Genomic DNA, 23,474 nt, shown 5'->3' with positions numbered 1-23,474 from the left:
CACTGAGTCAGACATTCGTTTCACGTCAACCCTTTAAAGTATTCCCCTTCACAGATATACACCTTTAAGTATTGCTATCCACGACCTAAATGCTGCGAAGTGGTCCCCCTTTGGTATATTGTTGAGACACTGAACAATTGCAGGGCCAATGGAACTTCTAATAGCACGAGTTTTATGGGAACATTTTTTAAGCAAGTGAAATAGGAAAATGTGTCACAATTGAAATGCTTGACCATTGTTCCGGTTTCAAGTAATAATTGATTCACGTGGCACACTATTAAGCTTCGTTAATTTCAAACAGTCAGGCAGAATATAATGGGCGGTCCCTCCTGAAAGGCCTAGATTATAAGGTAGCTGGGAAATAGTATGTTTGTCATCTTCATTTACCATAGCTCTAACAGTGGTAAGGTTTCCATTTGTTGCTGCAAAAACAGGCCCACAAGGATGATTACTGTCTTGCAGGCTATAAAGGCCCCCTTTAAAAAACAACCAAGCGAAAAACAGTTTTCAACGTGAACGTAGAACTACCAAAAAGTACCATGTATGCGACACAGCTCAGAATCCTTTGAAGATTCGCGCTGCATTTTGACTGATAATGACAGGCAATAGATCTTAACCTCATTTTATACTGAAAAACATTCTGACCACCTTCATAGAATTTGGATAAAATATGGTGCCTATTGGAAATAAGTTGTTGTTTTAAATACTTGACTATGTGACCTGCTTTGACTGTAATCAAAATTCACCCAGTAACAATAGAGACACAAGTTCTGACCAAATTTTTTTTATAAATGATAACAAGCAACTGGAAGCGGTGTCCTTGGGCTCAGAGGAGATAAAAACAAGCAAACAAGCATAACATTCAGTTCTTTATATAAAAGAAATACCCTTGAGTGAAAACAAGTGCAAACATCATTTCATCAACAATCTTCAATGAAGATCTTTAAAAAAAATAAAAATGAAGACAATCATAATTGAAGTAAACAATACAAAACAACAAGAACAAAAAACAGCATGTCAATGTCATTATTAATCATAATTTTCATTGAATAGAGTTTCTTTACAAACTTGGCATGTTCAAAACATGAATCATGCAATTAACACATTTCCTTTAGAGTTAAAGCAAATATAAATGTTATTAAAAACAGTCAAAACTGTAAAAGAAAATAAATTTGCTCAAACAACTTTTATCCTGATTTATTATTCATTGTAGTTTTAAGTCAAACATGAATCATTGGTTGGATGCTACATGGTGTCTGTTTAGGACATCGCTTGCCCAATACAGTGGCCTCAATGACCTCTCTCACAAGTCTGGGACCACCTGGCTGTCCATATCAGCAGCCAGGAAACTGTCTTCTAACGGGTAATGCTAAAGCATATACAAGGCATTTCATTCATTCATCAATTAATACTTTATATTTATACCGAAAGATACTTATTTAAAGATGCACTATGGCTCCCAAATAAGATCTAACACATTAAATACAATTGTTTTAATATATACCAAAAATGATGAATAAATGTCGATAACAATGATGCTAATGAAGGATTCCGAGTTTAATTAAAAAGAAATGTGCAGAAAACACGGTATTGCTAACTTATGAGACCATAGTAGATCACAGTAAAAATTTTAGCATTCACCAATCATTTAATATGTTTGAGTGTTCAGCTATTAAATACACAGTTATAATACTGTCAATAGTAATTAATATTTTCCATAAATGCATTATTTAATAAGTAATTGAGGGTGTATCACTCAAAATTAATGTTAGTTTTACATGTGTATCTATTGATTTAGAATAAGAGTGTCACTTTAATGATATCATGCTATAATTTCTAGCTTCAAGGACTGCTCTTCACTCGAGAAACTTTTTTGATTAATTTGATGTAAGCTGTTTTCAGCATTTATATGAAAGAACATTGCAGAATAATGGTGAATATAACTATCATTATATGAAAAGTGCACTGTGTAACATTAAAAACAGCAATATTCAAGGTTATGGTCACACTTGTGGGTCAATGGTCACCATTTTGTATTCACCAGATAACCTACTCTTAAACTGCAATTCTAAGTTGTGTTCCTTTAAAAGGAGACTGGATGTTTTGTCAATTAAGTGACTGAAACAGGAACCTTTTGTCTGGGAGGTAAATATATACTGTCCCTCTATGTATACCTGTTTGTCATTGGCGTCTGTGTAGAACACGCCAAGGTCTTCGTAGCCAGTCACAAGGGCGAGGGAGAATCCGTCCACGTCAAGGCCATGGGAAGGCAGATCCATATCTGGCACCTCTTGGGAATCGTCTGCCAAGTATCCACCATCAACAGCTGTTGAACAGAAGAGTGGTTAGTTTTCCATGAAAGGCAATAAATGACCCTTTCTTAAAGATCACAGATTCCATTCACAAACAAATTCTTGTACAATGTCAATGAATGAGGGCTATTCCAGTAAAACATATGTCCCACCCCAGGAAGGCACTTTCAAAATGGACCATCCCCCTTCAGAAGTTTATTTGATGAGAAAAGAACCCCCTTTAGAATATTTTTTGAGCAAATTCGGACCCCCTTGAGAAGTTTATTTTTTTATACGTCTATATGCAAAGATTATTTGCAATTACTCTTTTGTAACTCTTTGATCAGGTGAGCTATATAGGACCTTATAGCTCACCCTAGTTTCTAAGCCAATCATCACCCAGAGATTTTCAAATCTTTGCTCGAATAGGTTTCATATAAGATCACATCTGCATCCAATAAGTTAATTATTATAACTAGGTCAACAGACATGGCGCGCGCCAAATGAACTTCGAGCAGCCAATGGGCACGCTGTATACGGCCTTGTTCGATGATTGGCTTAGAAACTAGGGTGAACTATAAGTCGGTTACAGCTCATGTAATGGAAAATAACAAAACTTATTACTGGGCTTCGCTTGTAATAAATTTTGTTATTTTCCATTAATAAATTTGGTTATTTTCCATTATATGGACTATAACCTACACACCACGGTTCTCTTGTTTCTTCATATGTTGCTATAAGTGCATATTAAGCCACATGAGGCTGAAACTTTCACCCATGTAATTATATACAACCTTAAAATAACTTGTGGTCGAAATGTTAAGGGGACGAAACATTCGGATTTATAACATTTACGCAATACGTACAAATTATGATTTCTAATAAAATTCTAGACAACTGTTGTCAATTTCAGGGGTCGACACTAACCATTTTTCCAAGGGATCCCGAAGGGACACCAACATTTGAAATCAGGTGTCCCTTCCTGAAATTAGGAGTCCCTTCCACTTTTTACATTTTTTCATTGTTGAGCCTGTTTTAATATTAAATTCAACATCCTTTTACTTTTCAATTTGTAATGCAAGTATAAACCACCATAATTATTATACATGTTTTCAGCAGCATGTAATGACAGGTTAGTAGCACTGAATGGCAGTGAGGTATATTTTGGTCGGTAGATTGGGTTCAAAAGCGGGAGAATGTCTAAGTCCCTTTTGTTTTCAGTCAAAAACAGAGATGGATACAATGTAAACAAAAACTTGATGTTGTTACTATTTTTAGATTTTTGGAAAATACGCATAAAATACATCATGGTTCAGGGTCTTGTCAAATGTCGGTGCTTTTCATTAAGAAACTGTAGGCATATTACATCTGGCTTGTGAAAACTCCAATCAATATTTAGTAGAGCTGTTGATAAATCAATCAGACTGCCCAACAGTCGTAGTGCATACTGGAAGAGCAGACGACCAAAAATTGTGTATACATGTTAATTTTCGCGCCAAAAAGTCATAAAATTTTATAAATTTATTGAATTAATGAATAAAACCCTGCAAATTTTATTTCTATTATTTTTTATCAAGGCATAAAATATATGTCTTTAAAATTAACAAAGAATATTGATAAGTTGAATGCCAATTAACAAAGAATGCTGAATGTAGGATGCAGTTCTTTTGTGTCGTAAATGTTACTGTAAATACTCAAAGGTCGCATCATATTATATAAAAGGTATCAGCAGAGTTGGCATCTTTTTGGGCGGTTCTGACACATAAGCAAAACAATTCCACATAAGTATTTTACCGATAATAAATCTCTGTCAGCTCTGACCTTGTTTAAAATGTAAACAACAAAACGGAAGCGTTAACCTGCATGCGCCTGTGAAATGACCTGTTTATTTATAGATTCATGACGTAACTATAGTCAAATAGTCAGCTATACTTTCGCTTTGATGAGTCCGATAATGATAATTAATAATATTGTTTTGACATGTGCTGTCAAGAAATTTAGGGAGCCCGAATTTAGGTAATAAATTAATTAAATGCTACTTATTTATTGATATTTAGCGTTTATCAGTCAGAAATTTAAAGTGTCCCGACGGAATACCGGACTTCGAAGTTCAGGTGTCCCTCCTGAAAAACTGGTGTCCTCGGGATCCCGTTAGTGTCGAACACTGCAATTTGGTATACTTACCACGAAACGTATCCACACATGCGGCGCAACTATTGGTTTCTAGCCAATTTTGTAGGTTGGTCTTCGACCACGACTTTACAAATTCTGGCGCCTCCGCCATCTTGTTGTCAAGGGACGCAACTTCTTCTGATTTCCGGTACCGCGGAACCGACTCGTAATATCACGAAAATTTGTATCCAAACCAATTCTGTACACGACGTTCGGTAAAATATGTTATATGGATAAAAAAAACCGGTATTTCACCATCGGGCAGTGAATATAAATGAGCAGATACGGTCAGAAGCAAAAAAGACAAGAGATGTTTGTCAAACATTATGCCCCCTGAGCGCCAAGTTGCCAGAAATATTTGGACAATTGAATGAAATATGCATGGACTGAAATGACAGCTGATTTGTCATTGGATGCATATGAGGCAGGTCATCTACTGGTCATACCTAATCTTCATGTCAAGTTTGATGACCATAGGTCCGGGAATTGTTGAGTTATCACTCGGACAAGCTTTGGTCTTCCAACAGACCGACCGACATGTGCAAAGCAATTATATAACCCCTCTGCTTCGAAGGGGGGCATAATTAAACTAGATGTTCACTGAAAACTGATACTTCAACTCATGCATTTAGTGACATATAAATTTCTACTGTCTACTATATAAGAAAATAAAATATGGACAATCAGAAAACCTTTTTTCAGCTTACAGTCACACTGACCTTGACCTTTGACCCACTGACCTCAAAATCAATAGGGTTCATCTGCTGGTCATGACCAATAAGCCTACCTAGTATGAGGTCCCTGGGTCAAAGCGTTCTCAAGTTATTGATCGGAAACCGTTTTTCATGTTAAGGTCACACTGACCTTGACCTTTGACCTCAAAATCAATAGGGTTCATCTGCTGGTCATGACCAATACACCTACCAAGTATGAGGTTCCTGGGTCAAAGCGTTCTCAAGTTATTGATCGGAAACCGTTTTTCATGTAAAGGTCACACTGACCTTGACCTTTGACCCACTGACCTCAAAATCAATAGGGTTCATCTGCTGGTCATGACCAATAAGCCTACCTAGTATGAGGTCCCTGGGTCAAAGCGTTCTCAAGTTATTGATCGGAAACCGTTTTTCATGTTAAGGTCACACTGACCTTGACCTTTGACCCACTGACCTCAAAATCAATAGGGTTCATCTGCTGGTCATGACCAATACACCTACCAAGTATGAGGTTCCTGGGTCAAAGCGTTCTCAAGTTATTGATCGGAAACCGTTTTTCATGTAAAGGTCACACTGACCTTGACCTTTGACCCACTGACCTCAAAATCAATAGGGTTCATCTGCTGGTGATGACCAATACACATACCAAGTATGAGGTCCCTCGGTCAAAGCGTTCTCAAGTTATTGATCGGAAACCATTTGGTATTCCGACCGACCGACCGACAGACAGACAGACCGACCGACCGACCGACCGACCGACATGTGCAAAACAATATACCCCACTTTTTTCAAAAGGGGGCATAAAAATGACGCCCCCCTATAGAAGCGAAATTGGACTTATCACCACCCCCTACAGTAGCAAATTAAGAAAAAGACCTACCCCCTACAGAATTTCTTTATTTTGCCGTCCTGGGGTGGGACATATGTTTAACTGGAATAGCCCTGAGTCAAATTTATCATTATACCATTCAAAAAAGACAAGAAATGAATGTTATTGTTTTAACCTAATGTTGTTCAACATCCTGAATTGCCTTCAATCATTGTTTATTATACTCATACCAATTTTTTACCTCTAGTTCTTAAAAATGGCAATAAGACTTTTTTTGTTTAGATTGTTTCCAATATGCCGGCCCAAAACTATAGAGTAGGTGGATCAAGATTTTGTTTTGTTGTTTTATGTGAAATTGTGTCTCAATTTCTAGCTTCAAAATTATTTTTTTCTGCTGGCATTTTATAAAACATTGACGGTTGTGTTCAATAAAATACGGTTAATGTCCAATCAATCTGCCATCTAATATCCACACTCACAGAGCTGAGAGTCATGCAGTCCATGAAGTGGTTTAAGGTCAATGGCCTCAAGGTCTGGAGACAGCGTGTGTGCATGTGAGGGCATGTCAAGGGAGGCAAGACGGGCATACATGGTACGTTCTTCATCCCCCAGCCCCTCCCACATAGCGGCCACTGCTAGGGCAGCATCTCCATCATACATGACCTGCATAGACTGGATGTTGTGCTGGTAGAATAACAGGTACCTGCAAGAGTATATATGCATAGCTTGAAATATGGCTGAAATATACCATGTATAGTGATGAGAAGCCATGCTAGAAAACAACAATAATATAGGTGGTTTTATCTCAAACATTTGATATTTTTTTATAACATGTAGTATTTGTTTAATTTTAACATGATTTCTTATGAGATTATGAAGGATTTAAAATATAAGGTTGTAAAGTGGTAAATGACCATAACGCTAAATGACCATATCACTAAATTTATTTAAAAATGGCTGGGCATACCCATCAAACTCCAGACAACTGGTTTCATGTGAACCCTTGGGGACTTCTTGGTCTCCACCACTCGAACCATATGCCCTGAAAACAATACTTTTTTTGAAACAATATTTACATACTATTTTGTGTAATTTCGAAAGAGATCTCTACATTCAAGATACAAGTCACTAAAAATAACTGTCAAGACATAAGATTTTTATCAATGTAGGTGACAATTTTGTGAAGTGCAAGTCCAGTAACAAGGATACACTTGTACCTGTCAAGTCTACGCCTGCATTTTCTGCCCCTATGCTCCCGTCTCTTCTTACTGCTTGCTTTACCACTGAAACAGCAAGTACAATCAGGATGGGCATTTTCTGCAAACCAATGTATACTCAAGAAAAACTCATACACATACATATAATTTACTTATTCTAAAATGAAGCTATCAAATAAGTACAAAATCATGTAAAAGAAAAAGTTTTCTTTGATAAGGCCACACCAAATTGATGTTTCCTTTTTTTTTTAACTTTTAGAAAAAAACATTTTTTTTTTTGCGGGCACCTCTAGTTTAACCGCCAACCAGATTTTTTGTGGTAATTAGACTTTTGAAAGATAAAATATAATCAATTAAAATTTGCTTAACAATAAATGTGATGTGACCATGCTCGAAAGCCATTGTTCATATCATTCTATGCACTATAGAATATTAATTATGCAAAATAATGGATACCTGATAGTGATACTGGTAGCCATAATATTGCGTAATAAGTGATTCTTAATTTTTGGATGAAAATCAGAGCGAGAAGAAATGACACAATTTAGTATTATTTGATTTGATCAAGTCATGATACTTGTGACTAGAATTTGACCTCATGACCTCGATGCTGTAGAAGACAGCTTAACTCAACAGGAACATGTTTCATTGTTTGGTCTAAATTGATGTTTCAAAGTCATTTTTGACCAAATACAACAATTGCAAACAAATATCTGTTCACAAATAGCGATCAGTATAGAATGGAACACTGGTTCTGATAGACCAAAAAATGCGTAAGCCTTACCGTAGATAATTAATCCTTAATTTCTGTTTTACAGCATAATCTGGGAGTAATAAAACAACATCCTGACCTAAATATTACTCTGGACATACCATATACTTTTCATTTTGGGCAGCACATACATTTACTGTGTTATTAACAAGAGCTGTCATAGAGACAGCGCATTCGACTATTCCGCCACTTTTCAATGTAAGGATTGAAAAGTTTTGGCGAAACATGCATGGATCACTGTTAGATTAGATTTCAATGCAATACATGATGTGCTGAGATATTAACATAAATATGGTTACATGGAACATTTTAACCAGAATTTTTAAGTCTAATAATAAAGGGCTATTTTTTTGCAAAATACAGTTATCTAACTTGGTTATTAAATTACGTTGGGTGGTTGAATACCATTGTATAAAGTCTCAACGCAATACATCAAGTAGCTGCTGAGATATTATCCAATGTGTGCTAACATGCAAGACCTTAACCAGAATTTTTAAGTCTCATAATAAAGGGGCAAAAATTATATAATATGAAAGAGTTATCTTACTTGATTAAAGAAGAAGGGTAAATGGTCGGGAGCCTGTGTGTAAATTTCAATGCAATACATGATGTATTCGCTGAGGTATTGACTTAAAAGTGGTTACATGCAAAACCTTAACCAAAATTTCTATGTCAAAAAGGGACCATTATTTGAATTTAATATAAACTAGAGTTATCTAACTTGGTTGGATGTAGGTTGGATGGTTGAGTACCATTGTATCAAGTCTAAATGCAATACCTCAAGTAGTTGCTGAGATATTAACCTATATGTGCTTGCAATAAGTCGAATAATAAAGGCCTATTATTTGCATTAAATGCAAACTAGAGTTTTCTAACTTGGTTAATTTAGTAGGTTGGATGGTTGAGTACCATTGTATCAAGTCTCAATGCAATACCTCAAGTAGTTGCTGAGATATTAACCTATGTGTGCTTGCACGCAAAACCTTAACTAGAATTTCTAAGTCGAATAATAAAGGCCTATTATTGGCATTAAATGCAAACAAGAGTTTTCTAACCTGGTTAATTAAGTAGGTTGGATGGTTGAGTACCATTGTGTAAAGTCTCAATGGAATACCTCAAGTAGTTGCTGAGATATTAACCTATGTGTGCTTGCATGCAAAACCTTAACCAAGGTGTGACGCCGACGCTTGGGTGAGTAGTATAGCTCTCCATTTCTTCGAATAGTCGAGCTAAAAACGAATTTAAGTCTAGAAATTAAAATGTATATAGAGTCTGTTGTTTAATGCTGCCTGTGTGAAACTTCATTTTTTAAACATCTTAAATTAATCATGATCAACGTCTAATTACAGGTAGATTTATATAAGAAATGTTTTAAACCTTTTCCTATAGCAGGTTTATTTTTTATTATGAATGATCAGCATACTTGTTTATCTTAGAAATCTCATTTATTTATATAATGGGTTTACTTAAAAGGGATGAATAATAGTATGTATTCAACATTTTTCCTTTGTCCAATAGAGATTCAGTCCATGGGTTAAAGGGCAATTAAACTGAACATTTTTTCTAATTTATATTTATAATTGTTATAAGGAAAAAGTATTTTTCGCACCTTGCAGGACCTATGAAAACCGACAAAATTGTATTTTTTTTGTTTTGCTCGCTCAATTTTTTTTGCAATTCTCAAAGGAACAAAACTTTAATTTGGTGAGGCCTAAACTGCAACTGAATCTTCTAGTAGTATTTCAAGCAAAACTCAAATTGTTGTTGAAAATACTGGAATTGTAATAAACAATGCTTACATTATATATTCACATACCTGACCAGTACACTTCCACCTTCCTTATTCTTGTGATTTTTATCAGCGACTGGTTCCTGGCATGATGTCCTTAAATACACAACATTTGCCAAAACCATTCTGTATTGTATTACAAATTTTCAAAACTTTGTGCTGATTTTTAAAAAAAAGATTAAATTAGTTTGCATATCAATTTATTTGTTTAAGTTAAAGCAAGAAAAAAACAACAATATGATATAGAGTAGAACTTACCCATTATGACACACTAAATCAAAATTACAATTTATTTCAACCCCTTACATATTTGCCTCGAGGTCGATACTGTCGATGGACTCTGTACACAGCAGACTGGTGCCATCCTCATCCTCTGACAGCTCAAAGTTCTCCATGGCCTGTAGACAGCTGCTCCCAGGGGTCTGGTGGAAATGGGAAAGGTAAAATCAAGCAGGAAAGTAATATATGTAAGCTCACTGGTAGAGCATTCTGAAAAACTTTTGTTAAGACCCATTCAAGCTCTTCAAAATCCACCTTTTTCCCATTACCTTTATTGTTGAAATGGGGCCATATGCATGCACCAAGGTTAATATTTAAAACATTCTTGCCAAACCCTACTTTGAACAAGTGCAAAAAAGTTGAAATTTTAATTTATAATTCCTTCAATCAGTTTAAAAAATATCTGTTGCTGAGTATGTGACTACCTCTGGCATGGAAAAGCAGCTGAATGGTGAGCCAATCAGGGAAATGTTGGGGGTAGTGGGTGGGGCCATGGTAGGGTCTCCTCTGTCCAGCCCCATGGGCAACTTCACGGGAGTGAACCCAGAATGACCATCCGTACCCCTCACTGGTGTCTTTTGCTGACCATTGAAGGATAGCTGCAAGAGTTTAGAGGTATCAGTTTTTCATAGTTCAGTACAATGGTTTATGCCTTTTTGTATTATCTTGCTTATAGTTCAGTACAATGGCTTATGCCTTTATGTATAATCTTGCTTATAGTTCAGTACAATGGCTTATGCCTTTTTATGTATAATCTTGCTTATAGTTCAGTACAATGGCTTATGCCTTTTTATGTATTATCTTGCTTATAGTTCAGTACAATGGCTTATGCCTTTTTATGTATTATCTTGCTTATAGTTCAGTACAATGGCTTATGCCTTTTTTTATGTATTATCTTGCTTAAAGTTCAGTACAATGGCTTATGCCTTTTTATGTATTATCTTGCTTATAGTTCAGTACAATGGCTTATGCCTTTTTATGTTTTATCTTGCTTATAGTTCAGTACAATGGCTTATGCTTTTTATGTATTATCTTGCTTATAGTTCAGTACAATGGCTTATGCCTTTTTATGTTTTATCTTGCTTATAGTTCAGTACAATGGCTTATGCCTTTTTTATGTATTATCTTGCTTATAGTTCAGTACAATGGCTTATGCTTTTTTATGTATTATCTTGCTTATAGTTTAGTACAATGGCTTATGCCTTTGTGTATAATCTTGCTTATAGTTCAGTACAATGGGTTATGCCTTTTTATGTTTTATCTTGCTTATAGTTCAGTACAATGGCTTATGCTTTTTATGTATTATCTTGCTTATAGTTCAGTACAATGGCTTATGCTTTTTTATGTATTATCCTGCTTATAGTTCAGTACAACGGCTTATGCCTGTATGTATAATATTGCGCATAGTTCAGTACAATGGCTTATGCCTGTATGTATAATCTTGCTTATAGTTCAGTACAATGGCTTATGCCTGTATGTATAATCTTGCTTATAGTTCAGTACAACGGCTTATGCCTGTATGTATAATCTTGCTTATAGTTCAGTACAATGGCTTATGCCTGTATGTATAATCTTGCTTATAGTTCAGTACAATGGCTTATGCCTTTGTGTATAATCTAGCTTATAGTTCAGTACATTGGCTTATGCCTTTGTTTATAATTCAGTACAATGGCTTATGCCTCTGTGTATAATCTTGCTTATAGTTCAGTACAACGGCTTATGCCTGTATGTATAATCTTGCTTATAGTTCAGTACAACGGCTTATGCCTGTATGTATAATATTGCGCATAGTTCAGTACAATGGCTTATGCCTGTATGTATAATCTTGCTTATAGTTCAGTACAATGGCTTATGCCTGTATGTATAATCTTGCTTATAGTTCAGTACAACGGCTTATGCCTGTATGTATAATCTTGCTTATAGTTCAGTACAACGGCTTATGCCTGTATGTATAATATTGCGCATAGTTCAGTACAATGGCTTATGCCTGTATGTATAATCTTGCTTATAGTTCAGTACAATGGCTTATACCCTTATGTATCATCTTGCTCGCAATTTTCTTTAGAAATCTTGCATCATATATAAAACAGAATACATAGATTAGGTGTACATATGTTAATATAAATGAAAGTTGACAAAGTGTGGAAATGCACAGGCAATGAACAAGATTATACCTTTTTGCATGCTTTAGATGGTGTTTTTTGTGAAGTGGTCCTATCCTTGCTGGTAATACTGGGAGTTGTGCTTAAGACTGGTTGAGCTGGAAGGCTGTCTGACCAACCCCTAGGCTTGGCTGGAGTGAGCAGATAGCTGGTCACATCATCCTGCTCATATTGATTGTCCCACTCTTCATCAGCATCATAACTAATTGTAGACTACAATAAACAAAACTGTGAAGAAGCTACGTATTTTGGTAACTTTTAAATAACATGTTTACCTTTTACAATATTTGGATTATTATCATAAATGACTTATAGTTATATTCAGACAAATAATGTATTTAGATGAAATTATTTCGTTGATTAATCCAAGATTACTCTGAGGTCAAGAAAAAGAACATTTGTTTAAACGATTTGAAAATCTGTGTTACATGTCTAGTTATTTTTAAATAAAGCTGACCAAATGACTTTTATTTAGACATTCTTACCTGTAGCTAGCTAGTAGCAAATGCATTCAGACCTAACTTGCAGTAAGACATGTGCCCTATTATACAAATATAACTTAAATGTTAAAAAAACCCAAAGCGTAACAAAATATAATTCTTAACTACCAAAGGTTTGTTTAACATTTTTTAAAAACAAAATGAGTTCACAAGACCGGGTTGATCAGTAAATGAGGTTCATCATTTTCTTCGTCAGTGCGAACACTAATGCTCGTCTGTTTATTTTTTGTTATATAAGTTCAGATGGCAGGTAGAGTAGGCTAAAGATTTTTTGTTTTGTTTTTAAGTCCAGTCAAATCAGCAAAGCAAGTCAAGGAAAGCTTACCATGAAATTTCAGTATATTGTGTATTCAATAATAAATACTTGATGTTACAAATGGATTGCAAGGTCAACAACACTTTATAATCAGTTTTTTTATATATAAGGTTGAGTTTTTTAAGCCAGTCAAAAAAGAGAGCACCTGACAATGGTTGTAATATCTGTTGAATATCTGTAATATCCATTGAAGACAGAGTTATGGTCCTTGCTGTACTAGTTCATATTGTCTCTAGCATCATGTGTACGACATTTCATGTGAATATCTTGAACACTTTATGGAGTTTGGGCCAAGGTTGAAGTTATTGCATTTCAACAATGATGGCACCACCAACACCAAAACTATGACAATACCTTGATTATTTTTATTGAAGAAACAGATGAGCTCGAAAAAAGTAAAGTTATGTTACACTGTTTTTAGTAACTTATCCTGAAGTATTGTGGAAAGTAACTTAAGCAATAGTTGTAGTTGAGGGGCAAGGTCAACCTTTTTAACAGAATCCTTAAGATTAACCTATGCACGCTGACAGTGCAATAGCTATTATTTTATGGTCTTCTTATAGTGCATACAAAATAAGGGCAGAAATGCCTAGTTTCAATTAGGCCCATAATTCTAAAATTATTAATGAGGTCTGTTCGTTTATGGCTAACAGCTACTACATTATGCCGATGGTCACAAAATTAAGTGCATTTAGGAAAAAATAAGTAAGCCTACTAAGTGAATAATGGCCACCTGTTGGAACAATCGCAGTTTTACTGAAGTGATATTTTGACTTTTCAAAGGCAATAATAGTTTACTCCAGAGGATTGGTGTGCCCTGGGTGTCTATCAAACCTGGTTGGTATATAATTCCCATTAACATTGTGACCAAGTTTTACATCAAAGATTGGATCAGAAATGATAAAATAAGGGAGCAGACATGAAAGTCTGACCCCGCTTAACATCTGCCATGCTCATGCAGGCAACATAATAATATTAACCTAGTATCAATATATTAAACATGCAAGATAACAACAATTCGGCTCTATTCCTCAGAGCATAGAAAATTTGGATGCTTAGATATAAGCATGACACACACATACCAATAAAAAAGGGTCTCAGTTACTTAAGCTTCTTAAAATGCATTTATTCATTTTTATATATCTAGGAAATGACAGAAACACAGAAAAATCACAAACAATGAACCACATAAAAATGCATTTGGGAAGTAAAATAACAATGAACACATATATGTACAAATCATCCTTATATGTAAGCTATCAGTAGTTGTTGATGTTGTAGCTTTATTTCAACTTCCAATATTTTCTGAGGATTTTAGTAAAATCAGCGAGTTTCCTCTAATAAATCAAGCTTTTTCCTTCTATATTCATTGTTTATAATTTCTAAACATGCCATATCCCTGGCGGGTGGAAATACCCCTCCCGGAATTCTGACAGATGATCAATATCCCCTGTAATTAAAAAAACTTGATCAAGGTTGACAGTGGAAAGCCAGTGATTTTTACCACCTGTGCCTTGCAAATCGGGAAAAAAGTCGACTTTGGGAAAAATACAAAATCAGGCCAAAACAGCTAATATAATGGCAAATATACATGTTTTAACTTTTTTATGCATACATTATGCTATGAAAGACTAAGTCTAGTCAAGATTTTGTTTATAATTCAAGAAATCCATTGCTTTTTCATTCACTAATGTAATCTGCATTTATCAAATTTGGAAAAAATTGAAAAATTTGGGAATTTGGGGGAAAATTGACAGTTTTTGCAAGGGGAAACAGCCTTTAGAAGGCAGTAAATTGCACCAAAAAAATCACTGAAAGCATCCATAATACTTTGAGTGTAAAGTTTAATGAGCACACTATCTCTTGTTGGTTCTATCAAAGAACATGTTGACCCCCCCAAAAAATGTTGTTATTAGAGTGTGTTGCTGGAATAATTTCATGATAAAAATAATAGTGAAAATATGTTATTATCTTTCTCAGTGCTATAAGAATTGACTGAAGTGAATGTGTAAAGTTCATAAACATTCTAGTGCTTTTCATTCACAATGTTTTGTTCTACTTTACATAATGCTGATGTTTTATATAATTATGTTATGAATTGACATGATGATGATTTTAAAATATTTATTTATTCTTATTTTGTATAATAATAGAGCAATAATCAAATGTGAGTACCTATATACTCATTCTTATTTCTGTATTTAGTCTAAAATTAATATGTCAATATTGTGCTTAATTTCACAACACATGTAAATATCCCCTTGTCCAATATCAAAATCCCCTAGAATTGAGACCAAAATCCCCTGGCAAGCCTCTCAGAAATATGACATATATAAACTACACTCACTTAAATGATTGCTTCTTGTTGTTTTAAATGTCAAGTCGTTTCTTTTAAGTTATAACAATTCTTTCGAACAAAGACTGAGAAATTATGATCATTTTGTTTATAAGTATTTGAAAAAAACTTCAACATTGTGTTTCAATCTAAAACTATTGTTTGTTCAGCATGGTGTGTACGGGAATCCTTGTAAAACCCTTATGATTTTGAGGTCAAAATAACAAATATTGGATGAACTGATAAAAACAGGTAAAAAGAAATGAACTATTTCTAGTAATTATGATACATTACATAACATCATGTCAGGGCTAACATACTAGATGTCACATACATGTAAAGATGGTATAATCCAAGATAGAATAAAAAACGTGCTTGTACAAAAATACAGAAAAAAAAGAGATTGCTTTTTTGAAAAAGCGCTGGTCTCCCTCATTGTGTGGTCATAGGTGTGAAAAAATAAATGATGGAATTGAAATTTGTACTTATGGAATGGATATGAACAAACATAGGGGTCATCTACTGGGCATGACAAGTATGAAGTTCCTGGGTCCAAGTGTTCTTACGTTATTGAGTAGAACGAAGTGTGACAGACGAACTGGTGACCAACAAATTGTTTTCACTTAAAGGTGACTGTGATCTTGCCCTACTGATCTCAAAACCATACCAAGTATGAAGCTCCTGGGCCCAAGTATTCATTAGTTATTCTGGGGAAACTGTTATTTTACCTCAAGGTCACCATGACTTTTGACCTACTGGCCTGAAAATCAATAGGGGTCATCTACTAGTCATTACCAACTGACATACCAAGTATGAATATCCTATGTGCAAGCATTCTTCAGTAATTAATCAGATCTTTTTTTACCTGACAGTCACTGCAGTCTTTACCAGAACCTTGAACTTTGACCTATTGATCCCAATTCCAATTGGAGCCATCTACTAGTCATGACCAACTAGCATACCAAATATGAAGTTCCTGGGTGCAAATGTTCTTTAGTAATTATTGGAAAATGTTTTTCCCCTCAGGGTCACTGCAACCTTGACCTTTGACCAACTGATCCTAAAATCTATAGAGGTTATCTACTAATCATGACAAATTGGCATATCAAGTATGAAGTTCCTGGATGCAAGCATTCTTTGTATATTTAGCAAAAACTTTTTTTTTTCACCACAGCCTTGACCATTGACCACCTGTTCCCAGAACTAGCATACCAAGTATGAATTCCTGGGTGCAAGCGTTCTTTAGTTATTGAGCAGAAACCGTTTCTTCACCTCAAGTTCATGGTGACCTTGACCTTTGTCCTACTGATTTCAAAATCAATAAGAGTCATCTACTAGTCATGACCTACTAGCGTACCAAGTATGAAGTTCCTGGGTACAAGCATTCTTTAGTTATTGAGCATAAACCATTTTTAAGCTTAAGGTCACCACCAACGTAAAAATTAAATTGTCTTTCTAAAAAGAATACCCTTGCATAGGTATTAAGGTAAAGTTAAAAATTGTCCCATATGTTTTTGTACAATACACATAGTTATTTTTCATTAAAATTTATTTGAATAACACTAATGTTCATAAACACTATTATGAGTATAAGTTCAAGCACTTTTACAAAACATGCATTTATTCTTTATATGGAGAATGCCAGCACATATCAAGGGTGATAAGAAAAGTCTTCGCTTAGTTTTGACAATAAAAAAAGTAGCAAACAAGATTACTTGTACAAACTTTTACAGCAAATATAAACAAGATGGCCAAGATGGCCCTATATCACTCACCTGATTGGACAAAGGGTTCTAAAGTTATTGATCAGAAATCATACTGAACACTGCCCACGTGTATGCCATAGGTGAAACTATAATACATCCTTTTTTTTTTAAACAGACATAAAAAACCATTGAAAATATGTATTCATTTTAAAAAGTTATGAATGGCCATAACTTTTACAACGCATTGTTACGATAAATTAGTTTATGAAGTTTGAAGTTGATCATCTTCAATGATTTTTAAACAATAAAATAATTACATATTTTATTTCTTCAAAAAATTAAAAAAACTATATATATAAAAAAAAATATTAAATTTTTATTAAAGGTTCACCTTAGGAAAATTCCTGTGAAATATTTTGAATTTAGGCTACTGGTTTCTAAAGAGAAGATTTTCGAAGTTTTCCATAAAGACATATATTGAAAAGTAGCCCTGCCCCTGGCGGCCATGTTTTTTTTACGAATCAACATGGGGTGAACAAATTTGATAGAACGTTTCTGTGAAATAATTGTTTATTGAAGGAATCTGGAAGAGGACCACCCAAGGAACATTCCTGTGAAGTTTGCTTGAAATTGTCGCAGTGGTTTAGGAGGAGAAGTTGTTTGAAGGAAAATGTTGACGACAGACAATCACCCTATCACAATAACTCACGATGAGCACTTTGTGCTCAGGTGAGCTTAAAACATAAGAAAAACTATGGTGTTATAAAATATGACTTACATGCAGTAATGTTTGTTCATGATTTTATCATTATATGTAAAGCAGAAAGACCATAGCGGCCATATATTGCTCACACTAAGTCCTAATGCTCATTTGCAGTAAACGGCAGGCAACGACCACAGGGCGATTATAACAAAGGCTCACCATACATGAAGAATGCATGCTCAGGTAAGCTCAAAAGCATCAATAAAAAGTAACTTACATGACAATTTGAGCATGAGAACCACTTTAACAAAGTTTAGAAAAACACAGTAATAAACACCATGCTGTGTACAAATGTGTTTTTCACTAAAATTATACACATGTTAGAAAGATTAACAAATTACTACAAAACATGTCTAGAAAACATCAGCTTCCATATACAAAATGTGAGAATTATTAATTATCTAGTAAATCTGTTTTCTAATGGGGATGTTGGGATCTGCGGCAAGGAGCATTTCTGAAATCTAAACAGACAGACAATAAGCAATTAATGTAAATTCTAATTGTTGACACCCCATCAGATCATGGTACCATCATTTGAGGGAAAAGAAATACCAACAGATATAACATGTGAACATCTGAATGTCATTCTGTGAAATGTAAATTTTAGTATCCTTAATGTTATGATGTACATAAAGAAAAATCCGATCTGTAAAATCTGAGGTACACAGTTATACCATGTACACAGTTATAACGTGTTCACAATTATACCATGTTCACAGTTATACTATGTCCACATTTAAACATGTCCACATTTAAACATGTTCACAGTAAAACATGTACACAGTTAAACATGTTCACAGTTAAACATGTTCACAGTTATACCATGGACACAGTTAAACATGTTCACAGTTAAACATGTTCACAGTTATACCATGTTCACAGTTAAACATGTTCACAGTTAAACATGTTCACAGCTATACCATGTTCACAGTTATACCTTGTTTACAGGTATAACATGTCCACAGTTATACCATGTTCACAGGTATAACATGTCCACAGTTATACCATGGGCACAGCTATACCATGTTCACAGTTAAACATGTTCACAGTTATACCATGTTCACAGTTATACCTTGTTTACAGGTATAACATGTCCACAGTTATACCATGTTCACAGGTATAACATGTCCACAGTTATACCATGGACACAGCTATACCATGTTCACAGTTATACCATGTTCACAGTTATACCATGGACACAGTTATACCATGTTCACAGTTATACCATGTTCACAGTTATACCATGTTCACAGTTATACCATGTACACAGCTACACCATGTTCTCAGGTAAACCATGTACACAGTCATACCATGGACACAGTTATACCATGTACACAGCTATACCATGTTCACAGGTATACCATGTACTCAATTATACCATGGACAGTTATACCATTGACACAGCTACACCATGTACATAGTTATACCATGTACACAGCTATACCATGTTCAAAGTTATACCATGTTCACAGTTATACCATGTACATAGTTATACCATGGACACAGCTGTACCATGGACACACATATACCATGGACACAGCTATACCATGTTCACAGTTATACCATGTACATAGTTATACCATGGACACAGCTACACCATGTTCACAGTTATACCATGGACACAGTTATACCATGGACACAGCTACACCATGTACACAGCTATATCATGTTCACAGTTATACCATGGACACAGTTATACTATGTTCACAGTTATACCATGTACATAGTTATACCATGGACACAGCTACACCATGGACACAGCTATATCATGTTCACAGTTATACCATGTACATAGTTATACCATGGACACAGCTACACCATGGACACAGCTATACCATGTTCACAGTTATACCATGTACATAGTTATACCATGGACACAGCTACACCATGTACACAGCTATATCATGTTCACAGTTATACCATGTTCACTATTATACCATGTACATAGTTATACCATGGACACAGTTACACCATGGACACAGCTATATCATGTTCACTGTTATACCATGGACACTATTATACCTTGACAGTTATTTCATTGACACAGTTATACCATTGACATAGTTATACCATGTTCATCAGTTATACCATGTGCACAGTTATACCATGTTCATCACTTTTACCTCCATTTTTTAGAATTTAAAAAACTTTTCTACTAAAAGCTATTCAACCAAAAAATCAACAATAACTGTATCTCATGGTGTTGAAATGACAAAGATTACAAACCGTGACTTTAATGAAACAGAGTTGACTTGATTATTTTTTTTAATTTATTTAAGAATATAATAACTGTGGTTAAATACAGTGCTCACTAACATAAATAATTTTCCAGTAATATGACAGTTGACATAAATAATGATACCCAATCAGTTTTCAGATTACCAGAAATATTACCCAAGGAATGAAATATCAGACAAACATTAGACAAATAACTTTCCTGCATGCAAAAACATATAAGGAATGGTGCATGCTGTTAACTTAACATCAAGTCAGTTTTAACCAAAATAATTATAAATTTTGGGAAATATTTGAGAAACAATGAATCCTTTACCAATGGGCATTCCTTGGTCAAAAGGAATGAATTCTTGTAGAATTCTGGGAAGGATGTCTTGATTTCTTTGTGGTCGATGGTGACGAGACTGCAGGACTGGCGACTCAGGTTCTCAAGACTTGTCTCAATGTCAGAAGGCACATTGTAGCGCTTCTTCCCCGTGTTGGAGCTGGTCACACTAGATTAGGGTCAAGCCAGCGCATAATGTGAAATATTATGTGTGTAATATCATGTTGAACAGGCATGTTACTCTAATGTAATCTGATTGTGCATAACATTTGCCAAGTATAAAACTAATGAAGTCAAATGTGGTTAACTGTGCCGAATGAATAATTGAGTTATACAAACAATTATGAATACTTATTTTCAATCCAGAAGTTGGTGAAGCTCTACACAAATATCCAGGCCTGATTTTATTTACCTGAAGAAAAAGCATTGTTTGATAGCGAAGTCATGCCTGATGTCATCCAGTGTGGCTGGACTGAGGCACCGGTTGTCGTTCTCAATCACAACTGCCCTACCACACTGTGGAGCTGAAGTTTAGCACAGTACAATTGACAACCAATGAAATCTACTTAATTATATACTCAATGTCAGATTATACACTTATTGAAATCTGCACAGTCATGCCTTTAAGCCTGGGCTCATAAGAAATCTAGTTTTTGTGTTATATGTTTATATATTTGGGCATATGGGTTATAATCTGATATTGCATGAATGTATGTACCCAACCACGCATTTACTAAACAAGTATCTAATACAGATTCAAATGTTTTATACATTTTACAGTGAGACATATTAATTCCAGTACTGTTACCTCTAAGCTCCAGCAACTCTTTCAGTTTTCTCTCGAGACAAACTATATGCCGTTCTGTTTCTTTAAGTGTCAAAGCCTGCATATAAAGTCACAAATATGTAGTGTATAATTTTGTTTCAAATACAACTAACACTTCATTTCATGGTGATTATTGCTATTCAATTCTCTCTTTGACACAGCTTTCATTTAAATAATTATTTATGACGTTGTTAAAAATATCAAGGATTTTTATGCGGTATACATGTATAAACATACCGTTAATGTTGAAACAAATATTGATTAAGATGAAATAAGGCATCCACAAAGTTGGAAAAAGAAGAAAATATTCCCATAATTATATCATGCATTTAATACATTGATGGAAAATCTCAATTTAAATATATCAACATAATAGTGAAGAAATATATCACCTTAGAAAGTTTTCTTTTAGATGTCTTGCCAATTTTCTTGGAGTTAGGAATAACATTTTTCATAATGTTGTAACACATTGCAACACTTGCTCTCCATTTTGCATCACTCTGCCTTCTCCTGACTCTGACTGGTGTCACACCTCTTGGCATCGCTAGCTTATGAAAACCTGTAAAACAGATCTCCAGCATGCAAATATAAGAATCAAGCATGTGTATGGTGACTTCAATGGACTGGTACATAAATTGAAAGTGTATCTTTGTTCTTTTGGGGAATTTAGCTCGATCTTTGAGAATACAAATAAATTAAAAAATAATCTAAAATTAGTATATGCCCTACATTGTCAGCTTGTGAGGTGCACTAGATTTTTTAAAAAGTTTAGTTTCTTATTTGTGAAAAATCGCTACTTATTGATGAAGATGACACATTATGATTAAGTAAATCATAATAATTGTGCATGCGCATATATTATATAAGCTAAGCTACTGTTTACTTCAGTGTTTCAGTGTTAACGCTGATTTAAATGTCACAATATCTTGCAATGATTGACAGGTCTTTTTGACAGGCGCATGGCTTAATTTCAAAGCTGATGCAAATTGGGAGAGGCTAAACACTAAGTAGAATTTATTCAGTAATTATTTCGTGAATATAAGAAACAAGCATGACTGTTTATGGTGTCTGTGGATTGGTTAACTATTTACATATTTGAAAGTGTATTTTTGCTCTTTTGGGGAATTTATTTAAGCATCTTTGAGAATACAAATAAATTCCTAAAACAATCTAAAATTAGTGTTTGCCCTTCATTGTCATCTAATCAGGGGCACTAGATTTTTTTAAAGTTTAGTTTCTTATTTGTGAAAAATCGTAACTTATTGATGAAGAAGACTCATCATGATTTAGTAAATTGCTATATTTATATCGTGAATAAGAAGCCACGGTCTACATGTATTTGTTGTGCTCCGCTTCATTACATTACTTATTCACAAAGAAATTACTTCATAAACTCTAACTTACAGTATACATAGAACCTTTGAAGTGTTTTTACATTTTATTAATGTGCAAGTCTATAAAAATGTTAAAAACAATCAGTCAAGCCAGTTCATTGCAACTTTGATTTCCTAAAGGTAACAAAAATTCACCTGGTATGTTTGTCAATTGTTTATTTGAAGGCCACGATACAAACATTGTTAGGATTTCAGTGAACAACAACACCAAGAACTTTGTCGCTATTCATGCTTAAAGTAAAATTTACAAACTCATTCTTTGTGAGAACAGCTATTGACTCACTGGAACAAACTAAGTGACAATATAGTACACTCTGATTCAGTGAACTCTTTTAAACTGACATTAACAAAAAGTGATTAAGCTCACTCCCTCCTAGCTAAAGAACTTCAGCGAACACGTTATATATGACCTTTTTTAATGTGTTGTTAACATAAAAAAAAAATATCAACATTAAAGTTATGGAAGCCAGAACTAACTCCTTCCCCGTGGTGCTAAAGCCAGTGTTGGACTCTACCATGTACCATTAAGATTCAGATTCAGAACTTATCTGCGCTACTTTTATTGTAGCACTTTGAAAGGTTTGGGTGCGAATCTACCTACACGATGTTCAGCGTTGGGTACGAATCTGCCAACACGATGTTCAAAATATTCCCGGTATTCAGACTTCGGAATTAAAACTTGATCGGTGTATTGAAAGTAAAAAATACTGTCGTTTCCGATAAGTTAACCTATTAAAAATGAAATAAAATAAAATAGTAATAAAATGAAAAATAAACGAATATTAAAACAGAATAGAATAGACACCTTCTGATTACCGCGTCACGTCAAGCTTTTTACAGTGATGCTAAA

The 23,474-nt window shown here is 34.5% G+C and overlaps 1 protein-coding gene across 1 annotated transcript; it reads right to left on the bottom strand.

Moving 5' to 3' along the window:
- Positions 1-856: 856 nt before the first annotated feature.
- LOC128232698 (uncharacterized) lies at positions 857-21,778 on the bottom strand. The gene is made up of 13 exons (XM_052946400.1): positions 21,623-21,778; positions 21,213-21,288; positions 20,817-20,928; positions 20,396-20,573; positions 12,237-12,437; positions 10,488-10,661; positions 10,090-10,205; positions 9,811-9,879; positions 7,223-7,288; positions 6,973-7,047; positions 6,485-6,708; positions 2,175-2,326; positions 857-1,369 (listed from the first exon to the last, which is right to left on the bottom strand). The coding sequence occupies exons 1-13, from the start codon at positions 21,770-21,772 to the stop codon at positions 1,304-1,306; spliced, it is 1,659 nt and encodes a 552-aa protein (XP_052802360.1). The 5' UTR covers positions 21,773-21,778; the 3' UTR covers positions 857-1,303.
- Between the last annotated feature and the right edge of the window lie 1,696 nt (positions 21,779-23,474).

The sequence above is a fragment of the Mya arenaria genome, chromosome 4 (genome assembly GCF_026914265.1).
Source record: "Mya arenaria isolate MELC-2E11 chromosome 4, ASM2691426v1".
NCBI lineage: Eukaryota > Metazoa > Mollusca > Bivalvia > Myida > Myidae > Mya > Mya arenaria.
The sequence above is the reverse complement of the archived record's forward strand: the minus strand, read 5'-3'. Positions and strand labels throughout refer to the sequence as shown.